Genomic DNA, 23,859 nt, shown 5'->3' with positions numbered 1-23,859 from the left:
TCTTTAACTGCTCATATTAGTTCCAAGGCCGCAGCCTGAATAAGTCTCTACTACCTGGACCAACACTTTGGTCTTCCCTTTTGGGATTCCTATTGAGGTTCAGGAAACATACTGTGGCCATGAGTGGCGACATCAAAGCGTTCTTCCATCAAGTCTTACTCCTACCAGAAGACAAACCACTTTTTAGATTTTGTGGCATGACCTGCAACGAAATCTGCTTCCAACAATTTATGAATGGCAGGTGCTGCCCTTTGGCATTGCATGTTATCCATGCTGCTCAATCTATGCCCTCCAGAGACATGTCCTGGCCCATAGCAAGAGTAAAAGGCAAAGCAGCTGTTAGACAAGCTACATAACCTGCTGACATTGGGTGGCTTTGAGATATGTCAATGGGCCTCTAATGTACGTGACTTCCTCCGGAGGCCTCCTCAGACAGCACCGAACTATGGCTCTCACATGACTGTGCTGATACCTAGGAGTCTACAGTAGGATTGAACTGAAAATGCTCATCCAATGTGATTGGATACAGGCATCGTTCCCAAGCATGTGGGTCCACAACCCAACACAAATGTGTATTGCATATTGGCCAGACAATACGATCACCTGGGATTCATCCTGCCATACACCACACAAGCTAAGGTGATAGTTCAGAGGGTTTTGGACAAACCAAGAGAGTTGGATCACCCCCACCTTTCAGAAGACCTATTGCAAGCATGGAATGCCTGGGAGGATGAGTTACCTGGCCTTCTCAGCATAACCTTTCCTCGCTGCTATGTCCCTTCTCACATGGATCATTCAGATGTTGTTAGAGAAGTACATATATTTTGTGATGCATCTGAGAGAGCTTATGGAGCAGTGGCCTACTTGCATTCACAGGACCAGCAAGGTAGAGTTCACCTGTCATTCCTGCTGGCCAGATCAAGTTTCTCCAAGGAGACGACATTCTATTCCAAGACTGGAGCTCTGTGCCGCAGTTATTGGAGCTCACATTGCCTATTGGGAAGACTTTCCTGTAGTCAGATTCAACTACCGTTCTCAACTGGTTAAGAAACTGTAGATGACACTTCAGAGCAGCGCCATTGTAATTTCAACCAGGCTGGATTCCTGTGAAGTGTCAGTTCCAGATCTAAACCAACACAATATTTGGGAAAGCCTGTTAGATGCTAATGCATCCCAGCTTCATGGAGCAGCTCAGCTGGATGGTTCTCCGACTGCCAGCTCTTACAGGAAGGCTGAATCCCTTCTTTATGTGCTCAGCTTGACTGTTTCCCTGAGGAGTACCATCTCCTAAAAGCTGGTAAGCAGGTGCCTTCCTCAAGCAGGCTACTAACCCTAACTCCAGTGTTCGACTCAGCAGATGCAGTGATCAGAGTTGGTGGTCGTCTCAGGAAAGCTGAGGAACTGGATCATTCACTCAAACACCCAATGTTGCTGGATCCTAGCCACCACATCACCAAACTGCTAATTAAGAACTTTGACAACAAACTCTGTCACCCTGTACCTGAACGAGTGTTCGTGGAGCTCCGGCGATTGTACTGGATTCTGCGGGGGCGTGAAGCAATTAGGAAATATCAGCATACCTGTCTGGAGTGTCATAGGCTGAGATCTATTCCTTCAGTACCTAAGATGGCAGATCTACCCCCTCCTCGTCTTCACCTCTTTTTCGCCTCTCCACGGGGATGAACTGCTTTGGCCCATTCCAAGTGAAAGTGGGAAGAGGTAATAAGAAGTGCTGGGGTATAATCTTCAAGTGTCTTACAACTTATAGATGTACTGACCAGACAGAGACAGAGAGCTGACAGAGAAAGAGAGCTGAAAGAAGCCTTCGCCTCCATGAGTGCAAGAGCGACTAGCCAAGCAGTGTATCAACTTCAAATTCAACCCACTGGCAACACCACACTTTGAAAGTGCATGGGAGTGAGAAAGCACAATCATTGGTGCTCAGGCAGTACCAGACGAGGTACTCAGGACCATCTTTATTAAAATTGAAGGCATACTGAATTCAAAGCCACTGGGTTTTGTATGTCTCATCAGACAATGCAGACGTTGACCCCATAACACCAAATCACCTGCTCATGAGGCAGCCGAGTAATCTCTTGCCTCTAGTGGTCTATCCAAACTCTAAGCTGCTGAGCAGAAGAAGGTGGAGGCAATGCCAGATCATGTTGGACCAATTCTGGTCTAAGTTTGATAGGTATTACATACCCTGCCTGCAACTATGCCAGAAATGGCAGCGGGATTCTGAAGATATGGTGGAGGGTGCTGTTGTTACCCAGATAGCCAGCGACTTTGGCCCGGACTCGTTTCTAAGTCTGCACTGCTAGTTTAGAGTCGTAAGCAGAAAAAAACTTCTGGCCCACAGCTGGCCCAGTGTCACTTTCTGACTGTTCTACATCAGTGTCACTGAGCAGTCGTTTTGGTGCTGGTGAACGATTGTTACATCTGACCTGTTGATTCTCTGAACACAGTTGTGAACTGGCTCAAATATGGCAGACGACCCTGTACCAGCACTGCACTAACAATGTGGAAAACTGACTGTTCTTTTCTACCAAAGCTGACTTGTATATTTTCTTTCTATTTACAGACAGACACACACACACACACTTACACAGCCTGTTATAGTACTGCTTCACACACACTGTCAGGTCTGATGCTGATAGCGCTTCTGTCTCTCCCACACTCAGTGCTCCCTGCGATCTCCAGTCTCCGAACTACACTACCCAGAACGCACCACACGCTGACATCACACATTTACTTGATCTCAGTACACCCCCCGGAAGTCCGGAATACTAATTTTTCACAGTATAAATAGCCCTTTCACACGCATACCTGTGCTGAGTATTGATTGGTTTTCCACTTTACAACGCGTTTCTATTTTTGCCTGTGTTTTCCTTTTGTGTTTGACCCCTGGATTGTTTATTCTCGACTCTGATTTTTGCCTACGCTCTTATATTGGATTTTTGTGTATTACCTGGACTGTTTATACCGTTGCTGATTTTTGCGTGCTCTTCACTATTGCCTTGCCATGTATAACCTCAGGACTGTTCCTCGTTTTTCGGTATGTGTTATCTCTCTGGCGGCTGTTCGCCCCTGTTGAACCTTTTCTGTATATTGACTACCCCTTGTTTCTGTGCTGTAAAATAAATCACAGATTTCTGCATCTGCACGTGTCTGAGTACTGTCTAGCCTTGACAGAAATACTCAGCCGTATGGATCAGATAGCGAATGCCGAGCTCATTAAATCTGGACTAGCCAACCAGGGCAAGCTATTTGGTCAGCACCAACAGACCCTCGTTGGTGTGACCCAAGCTGTAGATGAGCTTGCTTGACAGCAGGCCAGCCAGCAGCAGCAGCTGTCCGAGATTTTAGAGCACCTTAGGGGATTAACCAGTACAAAATCCCAGTCCAGCAGTACCTCCTCCTGTATCCCAAGCTATCCCGGTTGGTTCTGTTTTTTCTGTCTGCCAACCAGAGGTTTTTGATGGGGATCCTGAAAAATGCAGCAGGTTCCTTCTACAGTGCTCAGTATGTTTTAGTAATACACCACCGACCACAGATAAAGCTAAAATTGTGTTTATTGTGTCGCGGCTGTCCGGTAAGGCACTAGAATGGGCCACCGCGGTTTGGGATAGTGAGTCAGAGTCAAGCTACGATGCCTTTTTGATGACTTTTCGCAGTGTGTTTGATCACACGAAGTACGGACATTCCAGTGGTGAGTCAGCAGCTGCTTATGCACTGGAATTTCGCACTGTGGCAGCAACTCTGGATCAACTAATTTCTCTATCCATCTGGCTGGATCAGCTCCTGTCTCGGCGCCCCAAGCAGGCCCTCTCTTCCTGCTCCAGCCCCGGTGGTTAACATCTCCCCTTTTTTAGGGGTTTTTAGTAAGACCAACGCGACTAAACTACCTCCTCACCGCCCCTGTGATTGTTCGATTGATTTAGTTGAAGGTGCTACACTTCCTATTATCGCCTTACCTTGATGAAGAGAAAGCTATGGAGGAATACATTAGCAAGGCGCTCAAACAAGGATTTATCCGCCCGTCCAAATCTCCAGTCGGTTCGGGTTTTTTCTTTGTTAAAAAGAAGGCTGGTGGACTGAGACCATGTGTTGACTATCGGGGTCTCAACGAAATCACTCATAAATTCGCTTATCCCCTTCCTCTCATTTCAGTGGCTCTGGAACAGTTGAGAAACGCTTCATTTTTTACGAAATTAGATCTCCGTAGCGCGTATAATTTGGTTCGTATAAGGGAAGGAGATGAATGGAAAACTGCGTTTACCACCACTAACGGTCACTATGAGTATCTCGTTATGAGCTACGGTCTCGCAAACGCCCCCGCCGTTTTCCAATCATTAATGAATGATTTATTCAGAGATATGTTGGGTAAATTCGTCATAATTTTTATAGACGATATATACATAATTAGTGCGAATGGTGTCCTCATGGACGATAACAAGGTGGAAGCCGTCACGAGTTGGCCCGCGCCCCAAACTATTAAAGATCTCCAGCGCTTCCTAGGCTTTGCTAATTTTTATAGGCGCTTTATGCGTAATTTCAGTAGGGTTGCTGCTCCACTTACAGCTCTGACTAAGAAAGCCAATAAAACTCTAAAGTGGTCCTCTGAGGCTCAGCACGGCCTTTGCTAAACTTAAAGCTGCTTTTGTATCCGCTCCCATTCTTAAGCATCCCGATCCGAATCTCACTTTCACAGTCAAAGTCGACGCCTCTGAGACTGGAGTTGGTGCGGTCCTCTCTCAGCGCAGTGGGTCACCCCCCAAACTATATCCCATAGCTTTCTTTTCACGTAAGCTATCTGCGGCCGATAGTAATTTCGGTATCGGAGACAGGGAATTGTTGTCTGTAAAACTGGCATTGGAAGAATGGCGTCACTGGCTGGAAGGGGCCGTACACCCGTTTACAGATCACAAAAACCTCGAATACCTCAAAACCGCTAAACGGTTGAATCCCCATCAAGCTTGCTTGTCTCTATTATTTTCAAGATTCCAGTTCTCCATTTCGTTTCGTCCAGGTACCTGCAACACCAAAGCTGATGCGCTCTTCAGTGTTTTCAGCACCACGGACAGCGCAAATGATATAACCGAAACTGAACGTATCCTTCCGCCTTCAGTAGAAAAAGCTGTCATACGCTGGGAGTTGGATGACCAGATTATGGAAATCAATGCTGGTCATCCACCTCCAGAGGATTGTCCTCAGGATAAGACGTTTGTTCCACCTCGTTTCAGAGACAGATTAATTACATGGGCCCACTCTGCTCTGCTCTTCAGGTCATCCTGGTGTGACACGCACGCTACAGTTAATTTCCTCTTGCTTTTGGTGGGAAACCATGAAAGCCGACATACACACTTTCATTACGTCATGTTCGCTCTGCGCTCAGTGTAAGACTCCCAAGACCCTTCCAGCCGGTAAACTTATGCCTCTACCAGTGCCTGAGCGGCCTTGGTCGCATTTAGCTGTGGATTTTGTGACTGATCTGCCTGTATCAGAGGGTTATACCACGATCCTTACAGTGGTTGACAGATTCTCTAGGGGTGTTAAATTTATCCCGTTTCCTTCTCTGCCTACTGCGTTCCAAACCGCTCAAGCAATCTATACTCACGTGTTTAGACACTACGGTATTCCCGAGGACATTTTGTCTGATCGAGGGCCTCAGTTCACCTCTAGCGTGTGGAGAGCATTTTTTGAGCATTTAGGAGTGCATGTTAGTCTGAATTCTGGCTTTCACTCTATGAGTAATGGGCAGCGTGAAAGGGCTAATCAGGAATTAGGCAAATTTTTACGTGTTTACTGTTTTAAATATCCCACTGATTGGTTCCGTTATCTCATCTGGGCAGAAATAGCTCAAAATTCACTCACCAACTCTGGTCTCACTCCCTTTCAGTGCATTCTGGGTTATCAACCTCCTTTGGCACCATGGACAGCGGTGTCTTCCAACGTGCCAGCTGTGGATGACTGGATGAAACGCAGTGAGCAAGTGTGGGAGGACACTCCAGGCAGGTATCAGAGGTACTCCAACGTTACAAGGAGCAGTCTGACATGCGCCGTGGTGACACCCCTCACTTTTCGCCTGGTGACCGTGTATGGCTCTCGACCCGGGACTTCAGTTTTGAGGGGTGCTGCAGGAAGCTACTGCCCAAGTATATTAATCAATGAGGTGTCCTATAAGGTGGAGCTTCCTGAATAATTATTTTCATGTCTCTCTCCTCAAGCCTATGGTCCCGGGTCCGCTCGCAGAGGGGGCTCCTGATGAGTTCAAGAGGTGCTGGATTCGCCAACGTGGTGGTTTGCTGCAGTACCTCATTGACTGGGAGGGTTATGGTCCGGAGGAACGCAGCTGGGTGGCTGCCGGGGATGTGCTGGATCCTGCTATGCTGGCCGATTTTCACGCTCGCCATCCCGGTAAGCCAGCTCTCAGACCTAGTGGCCGTCCCAGGCGTCCCCTATCCAGCACGGCTCCGGTCCGCCGAAGTTCCCGCTCCCGCAGCCCGCGTCTGTCCGGCACCTCCGCTGCTTCACACAAACACACACACACACAGCCTGTTGTAGTACTGCTTCACGCACACATGCGCACACACACGATCAGCATCCTTAGACCCCAAAACCAACCGTCGCGCACCCCCCAAACCACAACACAATCAACACATTTTCCTTATAATTAATGTAGATGTATTTATATATTTAAGTCGTACAGTATGGAGGACCAAAAATGACATATGTTTAAATAAATAAATGCACATATAAATGAATAAATATATAAATAAATAAATAAACAAAAATAAAGGTTGAAATAAATAAATAAATATATAAATAAATGCACATATAAATGAATAAATGAATAAATATATAAATTAATAAATACACGCATAAATAACTGTATAGGTAAGTAAATAAATTAATAAATACATTTTCTATTTATTTTTTATGTATTTTTTATTTATTCATTTATATGTGCATTTATTTATTTTTTCTTTTATTTATTTTAACATTTATTTATTTATTTATTTATTTATTTATTCATTTATTTCAACATTTCCACATTTATTTATTGATTTATTGCCACATTTCTTCATTTATTTATTTATTTCCACACTTCTTCATTTATTTATTTCTGCATTTGTATGATAGTTAGGTAGGCGGTCCTATCCTCGCTCTAAAGCAGGATTAGTTTTTGAGCTGCAAAAGTTTTGGCTGTACTGCTCCTGCCTTGGCCTGCAGTGGCGATATTTTGAAACTGTTGACCCTCATTCATTTTCATCAGTTGTTACTGCAGTAGGGGTTATAGCCGCGTTGTTGCTGTGCCGTCCCTTTTGTTCCGTCTTACTGATACCAGAAGTATAGGACAGTATACAGACAGAGTGTGCGCCGGCACACACAGCAGGACAGAGGAGTGTGCGCTGGGACACTGAACACCACAGTGTGTACTGGTGGATGAACCACTGTACTGGTGTGTAAAACACTTCTGTAGGGTGTACTGGTGTATACACCCCTGTCCTGTTGTGTAAAACACTGTTCTGTAGGGTGTACTGGCGTATACACCCCTGTCCTGTTGTGTAAAACACTGTTCTGTAGGGTGTACTGGTGTATACACCCCTGTCCTGTTGTGTAAAACACTGTTCTGTAGGGTGTACTGGCGTATACACCCCTGTCCTGTTGTGTAAAACACTGTTCTGTAGGGTGTACTGGTGTATACACCCCTGTCCTGTTGTGTAAAACACTGTTCTGTAGGGTGTACTGGTGTATACACCCCTGTCCTGTTGTGTAAAACACTGTTCTGTAGGGTGTACTGGCGTATACACCCCTGTCCTGTTGTGTAAAACACTGTTCTGTAGGGTGTACTGGCGTATACACCCCTGTCCTGTTGTGTAAAACACTGTTCTGTAGGGTGTACTGGTGTATACACCCCTGTCCTGTTGTGTAAAACACTGTTCTGTAGGGTGTACTGGTGTATACACCCCTGTCCTGTTGTGTAAAACACTGTTCTGTAGGGTGTACTGGTGTATACACCACTGTCCTGTTGTGTACTGGTGTGTAAAACACTGTTCTGTAGGGTGTACTGGTGTATACACTACTGTACTGGTGTGTAAAACACTTCTTTAGGATGTACAGGAGCACCCACGTCTGTTCCCTTGTGAATTATTATATAAAACACAGCCGCTTTGCTGCTGTGTCCCAGCGCGCGAGCGAGCCGCAACCAACCCTGCTTTAGAGCAAGGATAGGACCGCCTACCTAATTACCATACAAATGCAGAAAAATACAGCAATAAATAAATTATGAAATGTGAAAATTAAAAAAGTACATGAAAAAATGTGGAAATAAATCAATAAATAAATGTAGAAATGTTGAAATAAATGAATGAATAAATAAATAAGTGTTGAAATAAATAAATGAACAAATAAATAAATAAATAAATAAATGCACATATAAATGAATAAATAAATAAATATACAGTATATATATATACATAAATAAATAAATATAAAAAAAATTATTTATTTATTTATTTACCTATACAACAATGTATGCGTGTATTTATTTATTCATTCATTTTTATGTGCATCTATTTATATATTTATTTATTTAAATATCTATTTAAACATGTATTTATTCATTCATTTATTTATGTATATATTTATTTATTTCTACATTTATATGTGCATTTATTTTTTTATACTTCTGTCATTTGTGGTCCTCCATAGTGCAGCTTAAACACACACACACACACACACAAAAACATTTACAGTATGTGTGTATATGTACAGTACTGTGCAAAATTTTAGGCCGATGCAAATTTCTTAAAACCAATTATCTCAGTATTAAGAGAATTTTATGTGGTAAAGGTACCACGTATTAAAACTGAAGAGAGCGTGTGTTCATCGCCAAAAGTCTCCAATAACACCACAAAAACTTGCTACATTTGTCGGTAGTCGCTTTTTTTTATCAGGGATTATGTCACACGCAGCGCCGTGCGCAGTGCCCTAGTGCCTGTAAATTTAATGGTCCAATGAAGGTAATTTATAAACCAGGACATTTCCTCACTTTAAAAAAAAAAACGGACGTTTGGTCACCCTGGTACATAGTAGGGCTGTGAATCTTTGGGAATCCCACAATTCGATCCAGAATCGATTCTTGGGGTCACAATTCGATTTTTCTTCCGATTCTTTAAAATCGGTTGGATTTCTTTTTCTTCATCCTCCATACTTTAGCGGCGCAACACCGTAACACAACACTACACACCACTCTGTAGCCTAAAAGGGAGTGGCAGTAAAAGCACTGTCGTGCAGAGCTTTTTAACTGTATCAAGGAGCTCAGCTAGTTAAAGAGCTCCGCAGGACAGTTAAAAAGCTCCGCACGACAGTAGCTGCACCTGCAAAACATTTTTTTTTTTTGAAAATGAGAATCGATTCTGAATCGTTCAATGTTAGAATCAGGATTCAAGCTCAAATCGTTTTTTTCCTGCACCAATAGTACCTCAGATACAAGAGAGTCGCAATTGAGTAACAAACCACGCTAAATAGTTTCTCTATGTAGTTTAAGGACTGTAATGTCTGCAGGTGAGGAGCTTGTGGGTAAATTACTCCGGTAGTGATGAAAGTGAGTGTTTTCTGGAGCTGCCCCACTGATTTGACATTGTTTCAGGCTAGCTGTGTGTAAACACAGCGTAAGCTGCGTGGTTGCCTACAGCTATCTGTGAGTTAGCTCCAGTTAAGTAAGCTGTGTGTATGTTTAATTAGTCAGCAATAACCCACATTATTGATGATTGATAAGGTTTATGTTCAGCACTGTGTTACATTACCTTTCCTTTTAACAACACTCAATAAGCCTTTAGGAACTGAGAACACTAATAGTTGAAGCTTTGTAGGAGGAATTATTTCACATTCCTTTTTATATGTAATATGTAAACTTTATGAATTAAACATAAATTTAATATAAATCTTTGTTTTATGTCTTTCTTTGAGCTTCCAGACAAACAGTTTTCTCTCATTAACACTAATTGAGTAAACAGAATGCTCTATTTGAACCAATGGTGAGTTCCTTATTAGTGTTTCCTAAAATAATATATAATAATCATATTGATGTACTGATGTACTAAGTGGTTATTTACATACATTTTATGTACAAATAACTTGTAGCTTGTAGTAGTAGTAATAACATTGTAGGTTCCTGAACCTCCTAGTTCTTAGAAAACAAATTCACCAACAGTAAAAGACAAAGTACCTTCAGTTACAAGCAGTTTGCTTACTCTGGACTATTCAGCCCAATGGTGGACACTGGACCAAGTTCGGTGGCCGGATCTCAGCCAGCTTCAAGAACAGTCAGAAACCAGCTAAGGCCCAATTCTGGGCCAGCACTCGGTGGCTATCTGGGTATGACGGTCGATCCTCAGATTCCAAGAGCTCAGTGGACCATCGGCTAGGTGTCCAAAGTGTTTTCCAGTTCAGATGGACATGTCAAAGGCGTTGAAGTCCGACATTGGAAGTCCGACCAAGTTTACATCCGACCTGTAGTCAAGTTATTCTTCCTCCCCAGGCTCCCAGAAGACCCAGATTGTGTTACTCAGCCTGGAGCATCTCCTTAAATGATCATCTTTCTTAGAACACATTTGCATCGCAAATGTGAGGGGGGCTGTTAGAAAGACCACTAGAGGGTGTTTCACACCTTGTGCTCAGTCATGCTCAGCAGTAAGAAGGCTGTAATTAGTTTGTACAGCAGTTGGCAAGCAGCAGGAACTGGACTGTGAAAGGCTGTGTTGACTACTCTTTCTCATAATCATTTGTGTTGGTGTGCGTCCATGAGAGCCATACCACACACACCCCATCTACAACCACCAATGCTAATGTATGGCTGTACTGTAGTAAAGAGGATTTCCAGTAAAGGTGTTAATTTTACATCCAGCCTTTGTGTGTTCTACTGACACCCCTCAGCGAGTGCCAAAATCTGCTTTTAGCCACAGGGCACCAGAGAGCTGGAATTCACTACAGAAAACTCTAAAACTCAGCTCGCTGGTGTCACTCAATCATTTTAAACTCATAGTCTCTATTTTTTTTATTATTATTATTTATTTTATTTTTAAAAAAGACAATCCCATCCCTATATAATTAATCGGCTACATTGTAAATAAGGGCTACCCTCAATGTACTCAGAGTTTAAATAAAGGTTGATTATTGATTACCTTAGAATGGGACTGAGATTTATCTTCAGAAAAGACAATGATCCAAAACATGAAGCAAAATCTACAATGGAATGGAACAAATAATCGTATCCAGGTGTTAGAATGGCCAAGTCAAAGTCCATAATCTAATCGAGAATCTGTGAAAAGAGCTGAAAATAGTATAAAATATTTCTTATTGTTTTTTTTTTCTTTTTTATAGTTTTTAATTTCTGTCCCTCTCATTCTAAATTTGATAATGAACAAATAGATTTTTACCTTGTATTTTCTCCCCCAGTTTACCAATGTTACAAGATGCAACAATAAAAAATGAGAACTGAAAAATTATATATAGAGTAATAGTAATTGTGTACAGTTTTACAAATGTTTCTTCACTATACTCATGTTTTCTTCACTGTGAATTTAGTCCCAAATTTACACTAATCTTTACATTAAACACATCACACTAACTAATCATTTTTTCCGTTTTCTTCAATTCTGCCACTTAAAATTTGAATTGCAGAAAAAAATCTCCTATACTTGATTTTCTAATTTTTTCCATTTGACGGTTTAGTACATATTTTAAATGGTATGAATGGTATAAAACCTACTTTTGTTACATTTAACAATATTTTTTCCCGAAATTCAAATAAAAAAAAAAAAAGTAGAAAATTTAAAAATAAAAGAAAACCAATTTCCAAGCAATGTTCTGTTTATAATTTCCGCTTCTGATCAAGCCGGACCGCTTGAACAGAACCAGTTCTCAGACCTCAGAGCAGAGTGTGTCCACTGGCCGGCAGTACTTGCGGCAGTGCGCAGTGGGCGGGGCGACGTGCGCAGTGGGCGGATCCTGGTGGAATACGGGTATTAAATGAACACATCTCTTTCGACAGAAACGCGCCCGACTCCGCTGCAGCCGTCCCGTTACCGGCGACCAGGAGAAAGCGAGCCGAGCCGAGATCTGACCGGTACATTAACTCTTCTCTATTCATCCTATTTTATCTCCTTTTATCTCCCTGTTTTATCTCGGGGTCCCGGCGAAGGTGGATGTTCTGGTTTATTGTCGCGGGTCGGAATCAGTCTGGAAACTCTCCGGTTCCGCTGCGGAGTGTGAGGGTGCTGGTGTTCTGAGAGGATCCGCGCTGGAGTCTGAGGAAAGGACCTGAAGGTTAGCCGCTGAATTTGAGGGAAATAAACACGTAGGGTTGGGTTCACGAGGGACCGGTAACGTCCAGTCCGGTGTTCTGTCGAGTTGCGCTACACATCGATATGTGCTTCTTACCGTCACTTGGCATTCGCTGTCCCACACTTTTAACGTTTTCGTGTGTTTTCAGGGACTATCCAGATAACTGTACCCTCTCTTCCCACAGCGTTATCTAATATAATATTTTTCATACTGCCCAGAACACTGTTCCCAGTCGGCCTTCAGAGTTCACCAACCTGAAATCGTGTCCATCGTCTAATGCATGTTTATTTATTGTTTGTGGTAGATACTGGCAGATATTTCAATATATAAAAAATTGATGGGCATAGGGTAATCCAATGTATTTTAAATGTATATATTGGCATAAATCAAGTTTCTGAATTTGCAAGCACTTCAGTGACAATCATAGAGTTAGTTAAGAGCAAATAGACCATATCAATGCAGGACAGCTGGATTTAATTTCAGTTTTAGTATTCTTTATACTGGACTGGACGTTTGCTCCCATCTGACCTGTGATGTGAAATGTTCACAATTATTGCTGTAGTGTTATATTATGGCTATGACTTGCTGTGTTCTGGGTCAGATAAGTACTACAGTACAATATGCAGCTGACTAAATATTTAGGAAGTCACTGTTCAATTTCTTTCATAGACCCAGTTGATTATCATCGTAAATGGAAGCTGTCTTACTATCCTCACATGCCTGCAAGAACTGGAGGAGAGTGTACAGGCAGATGGAGGTCTGGAGGTGGAAGTGCAGGCATGAGGTAGGGTTGTCATGATACCAAAATATTGACTTCGATACCGATACCAACTGTAGTATCACGATTCTCGATACCAAAACGATACTTGGAAGAAAAAAAAACAATAAAAATATCTGAACATAAAATATTTATTTTTGACTGAACTGGATTGAACACTGAACAATCGGTGCAAACGTTTTTATTCTAAAATGAAACATTTGTACAAAAAACAAGTTTCGTTATTATAACCTTAACTATAACATAATTATCTAAACACTTCCTAAAAACTAAAACTAAAACCAGAGGTAATGGTAGCCTGACTATGTGAACCTGACGGGCGGGCAGAAGTTAAGTTCTGAATAAGGAAAATAAAGAGACAGAAGAACATTACAATGTTATGTTCATTTTAACACTCACTGCTCCGTTTTATTAATCAACCGTTTACCGTTTTTAATAAGCCCATGTTCAGTGTAACGAGCAAGCAGGCTACGTGCCTGACCACAGATTTGCGATGGAAACGCGAAAACGTGAACATCTTGAGTTCATGTTTCACAGCCAATGGGATAATGGAGAAATAGAGAAAACCACGGGTCCAAAACAAAACTCCTGCACACTCCTCTCCATGTTAACGTGATTTACTAGCAGTCGCTAGTAAAGCTACAGACAGAGTGTATCTTGACTAACTCCACTAACCTGTCGACTTCTCAGCACTTTGTAGAGATCAGGGTGCTTGTCTGCTAAATGAGCGAAATATGATAAATAACACTGTAACATAGAAGCATAGAACTATTATTTAATTAAAATGATTTTTAAGAACAGCTAAACACACTGCTGCAGGTCAAACGCGGAGGCGTTCACGTGCGAGAGAGAGACACAGAGAAAGAGTGAGAGAGTGAGAGAGCGAGAGTGAGAGAGATTTGCGTGTTCTGATGTGAGCTACTCACAGGTAAAGGTTCTCTTTGATCTCCTCGTGCTCGTATTCTAGTCCCATACATAATTCTGCAGCTCCCTCAGTGTTTTCTGTCGTATTTTGCGGCTAGCGCGAGCGCTTACAACTAACACCGCGGAGCGCGAGGTGCCGCCGCCCTTGTGCCGAATCCGCTACTGAATCCGACTCCCGCTTCGCGGACAGAATCGGCACAACACCCCCCGCTGTACAACTGCGGGAGTGAAAACAGCGCTAATAAAGTAGTTTAGTTTCACTTTCAGTTTTCGTTATTTTATTTAAAAATAAAAATATCAATAAAAAACAGATGCCTACATCTCAGACTATTTTCCCACACTTCACTCCTCGCGCCCGTTTTGTCCACAAGTCGCGGACGAGAGACATCTGTTATTTTAGCCGTCGCCATTCTACACTCGCTGCTGCTCTGCTGGCTTGCGCGTGAATCGATTCATTTGTTCAGAACACTAAGTTTATCTGAATCCTGCCACACCGACTGCTGCGGTGTGAATCAGTTTTCTTATGAACTGAATCAAATCGCGCCTATTAATTTGACTCATTTGAAGCTAGTGACTGGGCTATATACAGTATCGAAAGCATCGAACGCTAAAGAACCGAATCGTTTGTGATGACGTAGTATCGAAAAAGAATCGAACCTTCGGTACACCGTGCAACTCTAGCATGAGGAGGTCTGGAGGAGAGTGTACAGGCAGGAGGAGGGTGTACAGGCAGGAGGAGAGCTGGAGGAGTGTGTACAGGCAGATGGAGAATGTACAGGCAGGAGTGGAGTGTACAGGCAGGAGGAGGTCTGGAGGAGAGTGTACAGGCAGGAGGAGCAGTCCAGCTTGCCGGTTTGTGAGAGAAAGGATAGCTTTTAAGAAAACATTTTCATGGGATATACTTGTTCAACTTAACCTTGTGTTGCACAGAACAACTGCCCATATTCCTCTCCAGTGCAGGCTGGTTATATAGTTTTTGACTTGCATTGGCTGCATCAGTGTGTCACAATGACACTTGCCATTATATTTTGCTGAGAGTAAAGCAGCTGTGGTTGCACTCCAACTACTTCAAATTTTACGGATCTAAATTTAGATTTGTGTTGTTCATGTTAATGCAGTACATTTTTACTAACTTGAGCAATTTTTTTCAGCACAAATAAATAATTTTCCAAGTTTGGCTCAGCTTCGTCCCATAGTCCACTCTTTTTACAGTGTAGTAGTGCTTATGTTTATGCCTTCTGACCAGCAGAGTAATTAGGTAAAGAATGTGATCTTGTCCTGTAGCACAGAGACCACAAAAACAAAGTCGTTTATCCTCATTACTTTTTTTGTGTAGAGAGCAGCAAATGTTTTTGCCCGCACTGAATTGGAACTGGAATTTTATGAGGTGGACTTCACCCAGTAGTCCACGCTTGCAGCCCCAACCCCCAGAGAATCTCAGCTTAGCTACAAATCAGCCTGTCCTCTGCAGTGGACTACAGTTTCTCTGTAACTGTTGAAGCCAGGCACTTCTGAGCATTCTGGGATCCTCTAGCCTGTAAGTGACGCACACTGCCCTTCACTCTGACTAGCTGTTTGTATGATTTGATGACTGCAATACGGACGGCCCATTTTCTAAGCAGTGGCTGTGGCTATGCAGCATTAGGCACTGTTAATGTGGTATATCACTCCTCTAGGGGTAAATCAACATCTGGGCAGCCAAGGGGTGCCTTTGGCTGACATTTATATGGTAGCATCTTGGTCGCCCCCCTTGATTTTCACCTGTTTATACAAGGATGAACGTGGATTTGACTTTAAGCCTGGGTACTTCCACCCTGACAGCTGTCTGCCTTCCTAATTCTGATGGCATTCTTCATCCACTACCTAACCACTCTGGCAGTCAGGAGGCATGAAACAGAACACTAAGACAGAAGCCCATCATGAGAAGGGCTTTTATAGTGGGGTGATGTTACATGTGATGTTGATTTCCAGGTCTGAAAATTTGAGTCTTTTAGCTCAGCATTTTACTGCTTCTGCCTGTTAAATTCAACTAAATTATAATTTATCTCATTTGAATAACCCTTTATTATTTATTAAATGGCAGCCAACTCTCATGGTTGACTTAAAAGGTCTATGATTCTCAATTAGGGGTGTGTATCGTCACTGATTTCTCCGTTCAATTCGATTCCGATTCACAAGGTCCCAATTCGATTCAAAATCGATTCATTTAGGTAAATTTCAGTTTCAATAAAAATTGTAGTTTAAATATGAAATGTTGTAATTATACAAGGAATACTCAAACTTCCATTATTAAAATATTAGTGTTTATATTATATAGGCTTAACACAAAAGTTCCATTCTTCTTTTAATATAATTTAATGTTAGCTTAGTTAATTGCTACACTGTGCTTCTAAACAGGTTTTGAATGGCCACTTTACTCAAATGTCATCATCATCATTTTATTCACACATACATGTTTAAGCAATAAAACAATTTTTAACATTTATATCATGTGAAAAGGGACACCCTAGGAAGTTCAGGAGCTTTTAAATGTGGCCCAAGCAACCCCCTTTCTTATTTATTTACAAATAAATGTGTGAAATTTACCCAGACCTGCTAGTTCAGATATGATAATATATGAAGCATAGTGATAATAAAAACACAACAGCAAAATGAATAATGTAATGAGAGAAAACTTTATTAAATTTAAAGAAAAAAACAGCCGGTCTGACCGAAGTTCATCCGTTATAAGAGCCTATTCCTCGGCCGGTAATCACTTTCAACACTGGGGACAAAATCACTGAATTAGTAACAGCGCTTCATAGAGAACATGATCATAATTCCACTATTTACACATTAAACCATTCAGCTATAGGTCAATCAATGGGGAGGTGGGCGGTTGTTTTAGCGCGCTGGCTGCGTGTAAGGCTAGTAAACCCGGCTAAAGCGGGTTTAGCTTAACCGGTGATTTGGCGAACCCGCTAAGCTAACAGTGGATTCAGCGAGTCAAGTCCTACTTTGTACAGGTGGAAACAACACTGGAAAACAACTTAAAACAGTTTTAAATGTACTAGTTTGATACACAGGCAGCAGTGAGTGGAAATACAGAAGAAATTTACATTTTTACAGAAACTCCCTGCAGTGCAATTTGCATGCCAATTTGCATATTTGGGCAAATATTGTTGGTAAAACAGAACACATTTATAGGTAATTTTATTTCTCCTTATTTATAGAACGATAATAATGCAGAGCTTTTACTGTAATAAAATATTTTTGAAAGGGATCTAAAATCTCTTGCACTAAATTTCTTTTGCACAGATAAGGGAACACCCTCCTGGATCCCCATCAGCCACCTCCAGGTATGGCTTCTCCTGCTGTTCATTCAGCTAGCCGCTTCCTGATGCTGTTTGATTTTGACGAGACCATGATTGCAGAGAGCAGCGATGATGCCATGATCCGCATTGCCCCTGGCCAGAGCATTCCTGACTGGCTAAAGAACAGCTTTCGTCCTGGCAGGTACAATGAACACTCACAGCGTATCCTGGCCTACCTGGCCCAGCAAGGGGTGAAGGAGGGTGCCATCCGGGAGGCCATTGAAGGCATTCCGCCTGCTCCAGGCCTGCTAGCACTTCTTGGCTTCCTACGATCCCACCAACAGGACTTTGAGTGCGCTGTGCTCTCGGATGCTAACACCTACTTTATCGAGACTTGGTTGCGCAAAGTTGGAACTCGGCAACTGTTCTCAGAGATCTTTACCAATCCAGCCAGCTTTAACAAAGATGGCCGTCTGGTGCTTCTGCCTTTCCATGCCCATGAGTGTACACAGTGCCCAGAGAACATGTGCAAACAGGTTATTCTTAGGGACTATCTGGCAAGAAGGGCCAGTGAAAGAGGTAAGCCATTCCAGAAGGTTTTCTACATTGGAGACGGGGCAAACGACATTTGCCCCACTCTAGCTCTGGGGCAGAAGGACACAGCTTTCCCTAGGAGAGATTTCCCTATGCACCGGATTATTCAGGACATGAAGACAGCTCAGCCTGGGATTTACAAACCCACAGTGGTGCCCTGGGCACATGGAGAAGATGTTATAAACTGCCTTAAGAAAGTTGTGGAAGAGAGATGACTGAAGGAGTGAACTACAAGAGAAAAGATGGAAGGGGTTGAAACTTTGGACTGATTGTTTAACTACACAAAATATCCTGAAGCATAATCATGCTATTTTAGCAAAACAGGAACACTAATAACAGTAGTGTTCAAATCTTTATATTACCCATCTGTGAGTACGGCAATATGCACCACATGTCATGCATATGCTGCATTCCTTTTTGCAGGTAGATGTAAACTTGGGTTAGAGGTTTAGGGTACCTTGTCACTTTCTTCCCAGACACTTCTTTCAATTTTAGCTACGAAATATGAAATATAGGCCATCTTTTGCTTTTACTCAGTTCTAATATACCAGATCAATGAGGAAAACAATAACAAAGCTACTGCGCATGTCTGTTCCTTCTACGCTTCCAGTGGAGCTATTTTCAAGTATACAGCTGTCAAAATGAGAGCGCATATTTCGCAAGTCTCCCGAAAACAGAGCAAACATATGGTCAGAAATTAGTAAAAAGTGATCAAACATCTTTTCCTGATCCTTTTGATAAGGATTTAAAAGGGATTTTTTTTCCTCTGATTTAAAACGCTTGCCAGAGGTGACCTACCCAGATGTGATCACTACCTTGTTGAAACGGAGGCAGTGAAAGCGCACCGCAGTTTGGGCACATATAATTACTTTCTCAGTGGAAAAGTTGGAAATATTTGTTCCTATAGTAGAGAAGGCATCACTATAGATCAGGGGTGTCCAAACTTTTTTGTTGGGGGCCAGAAGGAGGAATATATTTGAAGTCACGGGCCACAGACTCTGTAATAAAACAAATAATGAAATATACCACTTTAACTAATACATTTTCCTGATTATTTTCATTTACACACCATTTTACTTGACTTACTATCTTTATCTATATTTGACAGTGTTGTGTAAACTAAGATTTTTCAAATTGATGTTTCATTTCATGATGTCTCTTAATATTAAACTCCTTAATTACGACAACTTTTAGACTCTTTGGCCCGTTTTTGTGCGCTAAAACGGCGCACTCTCTCCGCTTTTAGAGTCTTTGGCCCGTTTTTCTGCGCTAGAAATGCGCACCCTCTCCGCTTTTAGACCCTGTTGCCCGTTTTTTTGCGCTAGAAATGCCCACTCTCTCCGCTCTTAGACTCTTTGGCCCATTGTTCTGAGCTAGAAACGCGCACCCTCTCCGCATTTAGACTCTTTGGCGCGTTTTTTGCGCTAGAAATGCGCACTCTCTGCACTTTTAGACTCTTTGGCCCGCTTTTCTGCGCTAGAAACACGCACCCTCTCCGCATTTAGACTCTTTGGCCCGTTTTTTGCGCTAGAAATGCGCACCCTCTCCGCTTTTAGACTCTTTTGCCCGTTGTTCTGAGCTAGAAACGCGCACCCTCTCCGCTTTTAGACTCTTTTGCCCGTTTTTTTTCGCTAAAAATGCGCACTCTCTCTGCTTTTAGACTCTTTGGCCTGTTTTCTGCGCTAGAAACGCGCACCCTCTCCGCTTTTAGACTCTTTGGCCTGTTTTTCTGCGCTAGAAATGCACACCCTCTCCGCTTTTAGACTCTTTTGCCCGTTTTTTTGCGCTAGAAATGTGCACTCTCTCCGCTTTTAGACTCTTTGGCCCGTTGTTCTGAGCAGAAACGCGCACCCTCTCCGCTTTTAGACTCTGTTGCCCGTTTTTTGCGCTAGAAATGCCCACTCTCTCCGCTCTTAGGCTCTTTGGCCCGTTGTTCTGAGCTAGAAATGCGCACCCTCTCCGCTTTTAGACTCTTTTGCCCGTTTTTTTTCTCTAAAAATGTGCACTCTCTCTGCTTTTAGACTCTTTGGCCCGTTTTCTGCGCTAGAAACGCGCACCCTCTCCGCATTTAGACTCTTTGGCCCGTTTTTTGCGCTAGAAATGTGCACCCTCTCCGCTTTTAGACTCTTTTGCCCGTTGTTCTGAGCTAGAAACGCGCACCCTCTCCGCTTTTAGACTCTTTTGCCCGTTTTTTGTGCTATAAATGCGCACTCACTCCGCTTTCAGACTCTTTGGCCCGTTTTTCTGCGCTAGAAACGCGCACCCTCTCCGCATTTAGACTCTTTGGCCCGTTTTTTGCGCTAGAAATACGCACCCTCTCCGCTTTTAGACTCTTTTGCCCGTTGTTCTGAGCTAGAAACGCGCACCCTCTCCGCTTTTAGACTCTTTGGCCTGTTTTTCTGCGCTAGAAATGCACACCCTCTCCGCTTTTAGGCTCTTTTGCCCGTTTTTTTGCGCTAGAAATGTGCACTCTCTCTGCTTTTAGACTCTTTGGCCTGTTTTTCTGCGCTAGAAACGCGCACCCTCTCCGCTTTTAGACTCTTTTGCTCGTTTTTTGTGCTATAAATGCGCACTCACTCCGCTTTCAGACTCTTTGGCTTGTTTTTCTGCGCTAGAAGTGCGCACCCTCTACGCTTTTAGACTCTGTTGCCCGTTTTTTGCGCTAGAAATGCACACTCTCTCCGCTTTTAGACTCTTTGGCCCGTTTTTCTGCGCTAGAAACGCGCACCTTCTACGCTGTTAGACTCTTTGGCCTGTTTTTCTGCGCTAGAAATGCACACCCTCTCCGCTTTTAGACTCTTTTGCCCGTTTTTTTGCGCTAGAAATGTGCACTCTTTCCGCTTTTAGACTCTTTGGCCCGTTGTTCTGAGCAGAAACGCGCACCCTCTCCGCTTTTAGACTCTGTTGCCCGTTTTTTGCGCTAGAAATGCCCACTCTCTCCGCTCTTAGGCTCTTTGGCCCGTTGTTCTGAGCTAGAAACGCGCACCCTCTCCGCTTTTAGACTCTTTGGCCTGTTTTTCTGCGCTAGAAATGCACACCCTCTCCGCTTTTAGGCTCTTTTGCCCATTTTTTTGCGCTAGAAATGTGCACTCTCTCTGCTTTTAGACTCTTTGGCCTGTTTTTCTGCGCTAGAAACGCGCACCCTCTCCGCTTTTAGACTCTTTTGCCCGTTTTTTGTGCTATAAATGCGCACTCACTCCGCTTTCAGACTCTTTGGCTTGTTTTTCTGCGCTAGAAGTGCGCACCCTCTACGCTTTTAGACTCTGTTGCCCGTTTTTTGCGCTAGAAATGCACACTCTCTCCGCTTTTAGACTCTTTGGCCCGTTTTTCTGCGCTAGAAACGCGCACCTTCTACGCTGTTAGACTCTTTGGCCTGTTTTTCTGCGCTAGAAATGCACACCCTCTCCGCTTTTAGACTCTTTTGCCCGTTTTTTTGCGCTAGAAATGTGCACTCTTTCCGCTTTTAGACTCTTTGGCCCGTTGTTCTGAGCAGAAACGCGCACCCTCTCCGCTTTTAGACTCTGTTGCCCGTGTTTTGCGCTAGAAATGCCCACTCTCTCCGCTCTTAGGCTCTTTGGCCCGTTGTTCTGAGCTAGAAACGCGCACCCTCTCCGCTTTTAGACTCTTTTGCCCGTTTTTTTTCTCTAAAAATGCGCACTCTCTCTGCTTTTAGACTCTTTGGCCCGTTTTCTGCGCTAGAAACGCGCACCCTCTCCGCTTTTAGACTCTTTGTCCTGTTTTTCTGCGCTAGAAATGCACACCCTCTCCGCTTTTAGACTATTTTGCCCTTTTTTTGCGCTAGAAATGTGCACTCTCTCTGCTTTTAGACTCTTTGGCCTGTTTTTCTGAGCTAGAAACGCGCACCCTCTCCGCTTTTAGACTCTTTTGCCCGTTTTTTGCGCTAGAAATGCGCACTCTCTCTGCTTTAGACTCTTTGGCCCGTTTTCTGCGCTAGAAACGCGCACCCTCTCCGCTTTTAGACTCTTTTGCCCGTTTTTTGCGCTAGAAATGTGCACTCTCTCCGCTTTTACTCTTTGGCCCGTTTTTCTGTGCTAGAAACGCGCACCTTCTCCGCTGTTAGACTCTTTTGCCTGTTTTTTTACGCTAGAAATGCGCACTCTCTCCGCTTTTAGACTCTTTGGCCCGTTTTTTGCGCTACAAATGCGCACCCTCTCCACTTTTAGACTCTTTGGCCAGTTTTTCCGTGGGCCGTCGTTTGGACACCCCTGCTATAGTGTATGGTGAGGTTGGAGTCAAGCGCTGTCCAAAACGTACTCTGCATGGTTTGAAGCTAAGAAGGAGGGAGAAGTTGTGAGCGGACACTGTAATTGCAGGCAGGTTAGCATTGTGAAAAACGAAAGTCAAGTCAAGTCAAGAGGCTTTTATTGTCATTACATCTGAGTACAGGTACACAGTGTGATGAAATTACGTTCCTCCGGAACCATGGTGCAACATAGAACAACAAGCAATAGACAACATAAAGTGCAGGAGTGACAACAGTGCAACATAAAATTATAAAATTATAACACTAAATAACAATAAATACAATAAATACAAAAGACGAGACAATTTAAAGACAGGACAGTGCAGTACCGATACGGTATAATAAAGTGTATAGTGGGGATAAGGTGCAGAGATGTGTGACATACTGTAACATATAGAACATATATAATCACAGCAGTTACTGAGGTAGAGTTTATAGTTTTTAAGAGTGCAGCAAATAAAGTCATGTCAGCCTCTGTGTGCTGACTGGGTGTGTGTGTGGGTGAAGTTCAGTTCTTTGTGAGTGTAAAGGGGGGGGGGTGTACAGTTTAGTTTTGTGTAAAGGGGGGGGGATGTACAGTTTAGTTTTGTGCGAGTGTGTTGGGTGAGTGGTGGGTGGGGTGGAGGTTCAGTTCTGTCTCTGTGCGTTGAGAAGTCTGACTGCCTGGTGGATGAAGCTGTTGCAGAGTCTAGTAGTGGAGGCTCGGATGCTCCTGTATCTTCTGCCGGATGGCATCAGAGCGAAGAGTCCGTGTGAGGGATGGGTGGGGTCGTCCACAATGCTGGTGGCTTTGCGGATGCAGCGTGTGGTGTAGATCTCAGTGATGGAGGGAAGAGAGACTCCGATGATTTTCTCAGCTGTCCGCACTATCCGCTGTAGGGTCTTGCAGTCTGAGGTGTTGCAATTCCCAAACCAGACGGTAATGCAGGTGCTCAGGATGCTTTCTACAGTGCCTCTGTAGAACATGGTGAGGATGGGGGGTGGGAGATGTGCTTTCCTCAGTCTCCGCAGGAAGTAGAGGCGCTGCTGGGCTTTCTTGGTTATGGAGCTGGTGTTGAGGGACCCGGTGAGGTTCTCTGCAATGTGAACACCGAGGAACTTGGTGTTATCCACAATTTCCACAGCAGAGCCGTTGATGTTCAGCGGGTGGTGGACACCTGGAGCTCTCCTGAAGTCAACAACCATCTCCTTGGTTTGATCCACGTTAAGAGATAGGTTGTTGGTTCTGCACCAGTCCGTCAGCCACTGCACCTCCTCTCTGTATGCTGACTCGTCGTTCTTGCTGATGAGGCCAACTACAGTTGTGTCATCAGCGAACTTGATGATGTGGTTTGAGCTGTACTTTGCAGTACAGTCATGAGTCAGCAGAGTGAACAGCAGTGGGCTCAGTTTTCCTATCAGATGCTGAGGGATGATGGTGTTGAATGCTGAACTGAAGTCGATGAACAGCATTCGAACATAGCAGTCTTTGTTGTCCAGGTGGGTGAGAGCCAGGTGGAGCGCAGTAGAGATGGCATCGTCTGTTGATCTGTTTGGACGATACGCAAACTGCAGAGGGTCCAGTGAGGACGGGAGCTGGTTTTTGATGTGCCTCATGACCAGCTTCTCAAAGCACTTCATGATGATGGGAGTAAGTGCAATGGGACGGTAGT

At 43.4% G+C, this 23,859-nt stretch overlaps 1 protein-coding gene across 7 annotated transcripts in view; it reads left to right on the top strand.

Annotated features, from left to right (window-relative positions):
• Positions 1-12,058: 12,058 nt before the first annotated feature.
• LOC103036134 (probable phosphatase phospho1) overlaps positions 12,059-23,859 on the top strand; it is a 47,664-nt gene continuing 35,863 nt past the window's right edge. For 3 of the 7 annotated variants that reach the window (XR_007424445.1, XR_007424446.1, XR_007424443.1), the window contains exon 1: positions 12,065-12,336. Coding sequence is in view for 2 of the 7 variants with exons in the window: in XM_022685491.2 (XP_022541212.1) it covers positions 17,397-18,158 (762 nt within the window). In the remaining 5 variants the exon portion in view is untranslated. Of the gene's footprint in view, positions 12,337-17,353; positions 18,632-23,859 lie in introns of those variants that run through there. The other 4 variants (XR_007424447.1, XR_007424444.1, XM_022685491.2 and 1 more) reach the window with 3 other exon arrangements.

Source organism: Astyanax mexicanus, chromosome 15 (assembly GCF_023375975.1).
Source record: "Astyanax mexicanus isolate ESR-SI-001 chromosome 15, AstMex3_surface, whole genome shotgun sequence".
NCBI classification, from domain to species: Eukaryota; Metazoa; Chordata; class Actinopteri; order Characiformes; family Acestrorhamphidae; genus Astyanax; species Astyanax mexicanus.
The sequence above is the reverse complement of the archived record's forward strand: the minus strand, read 5'-3'. Positions and strand labels throughout refer to the sequence as shown.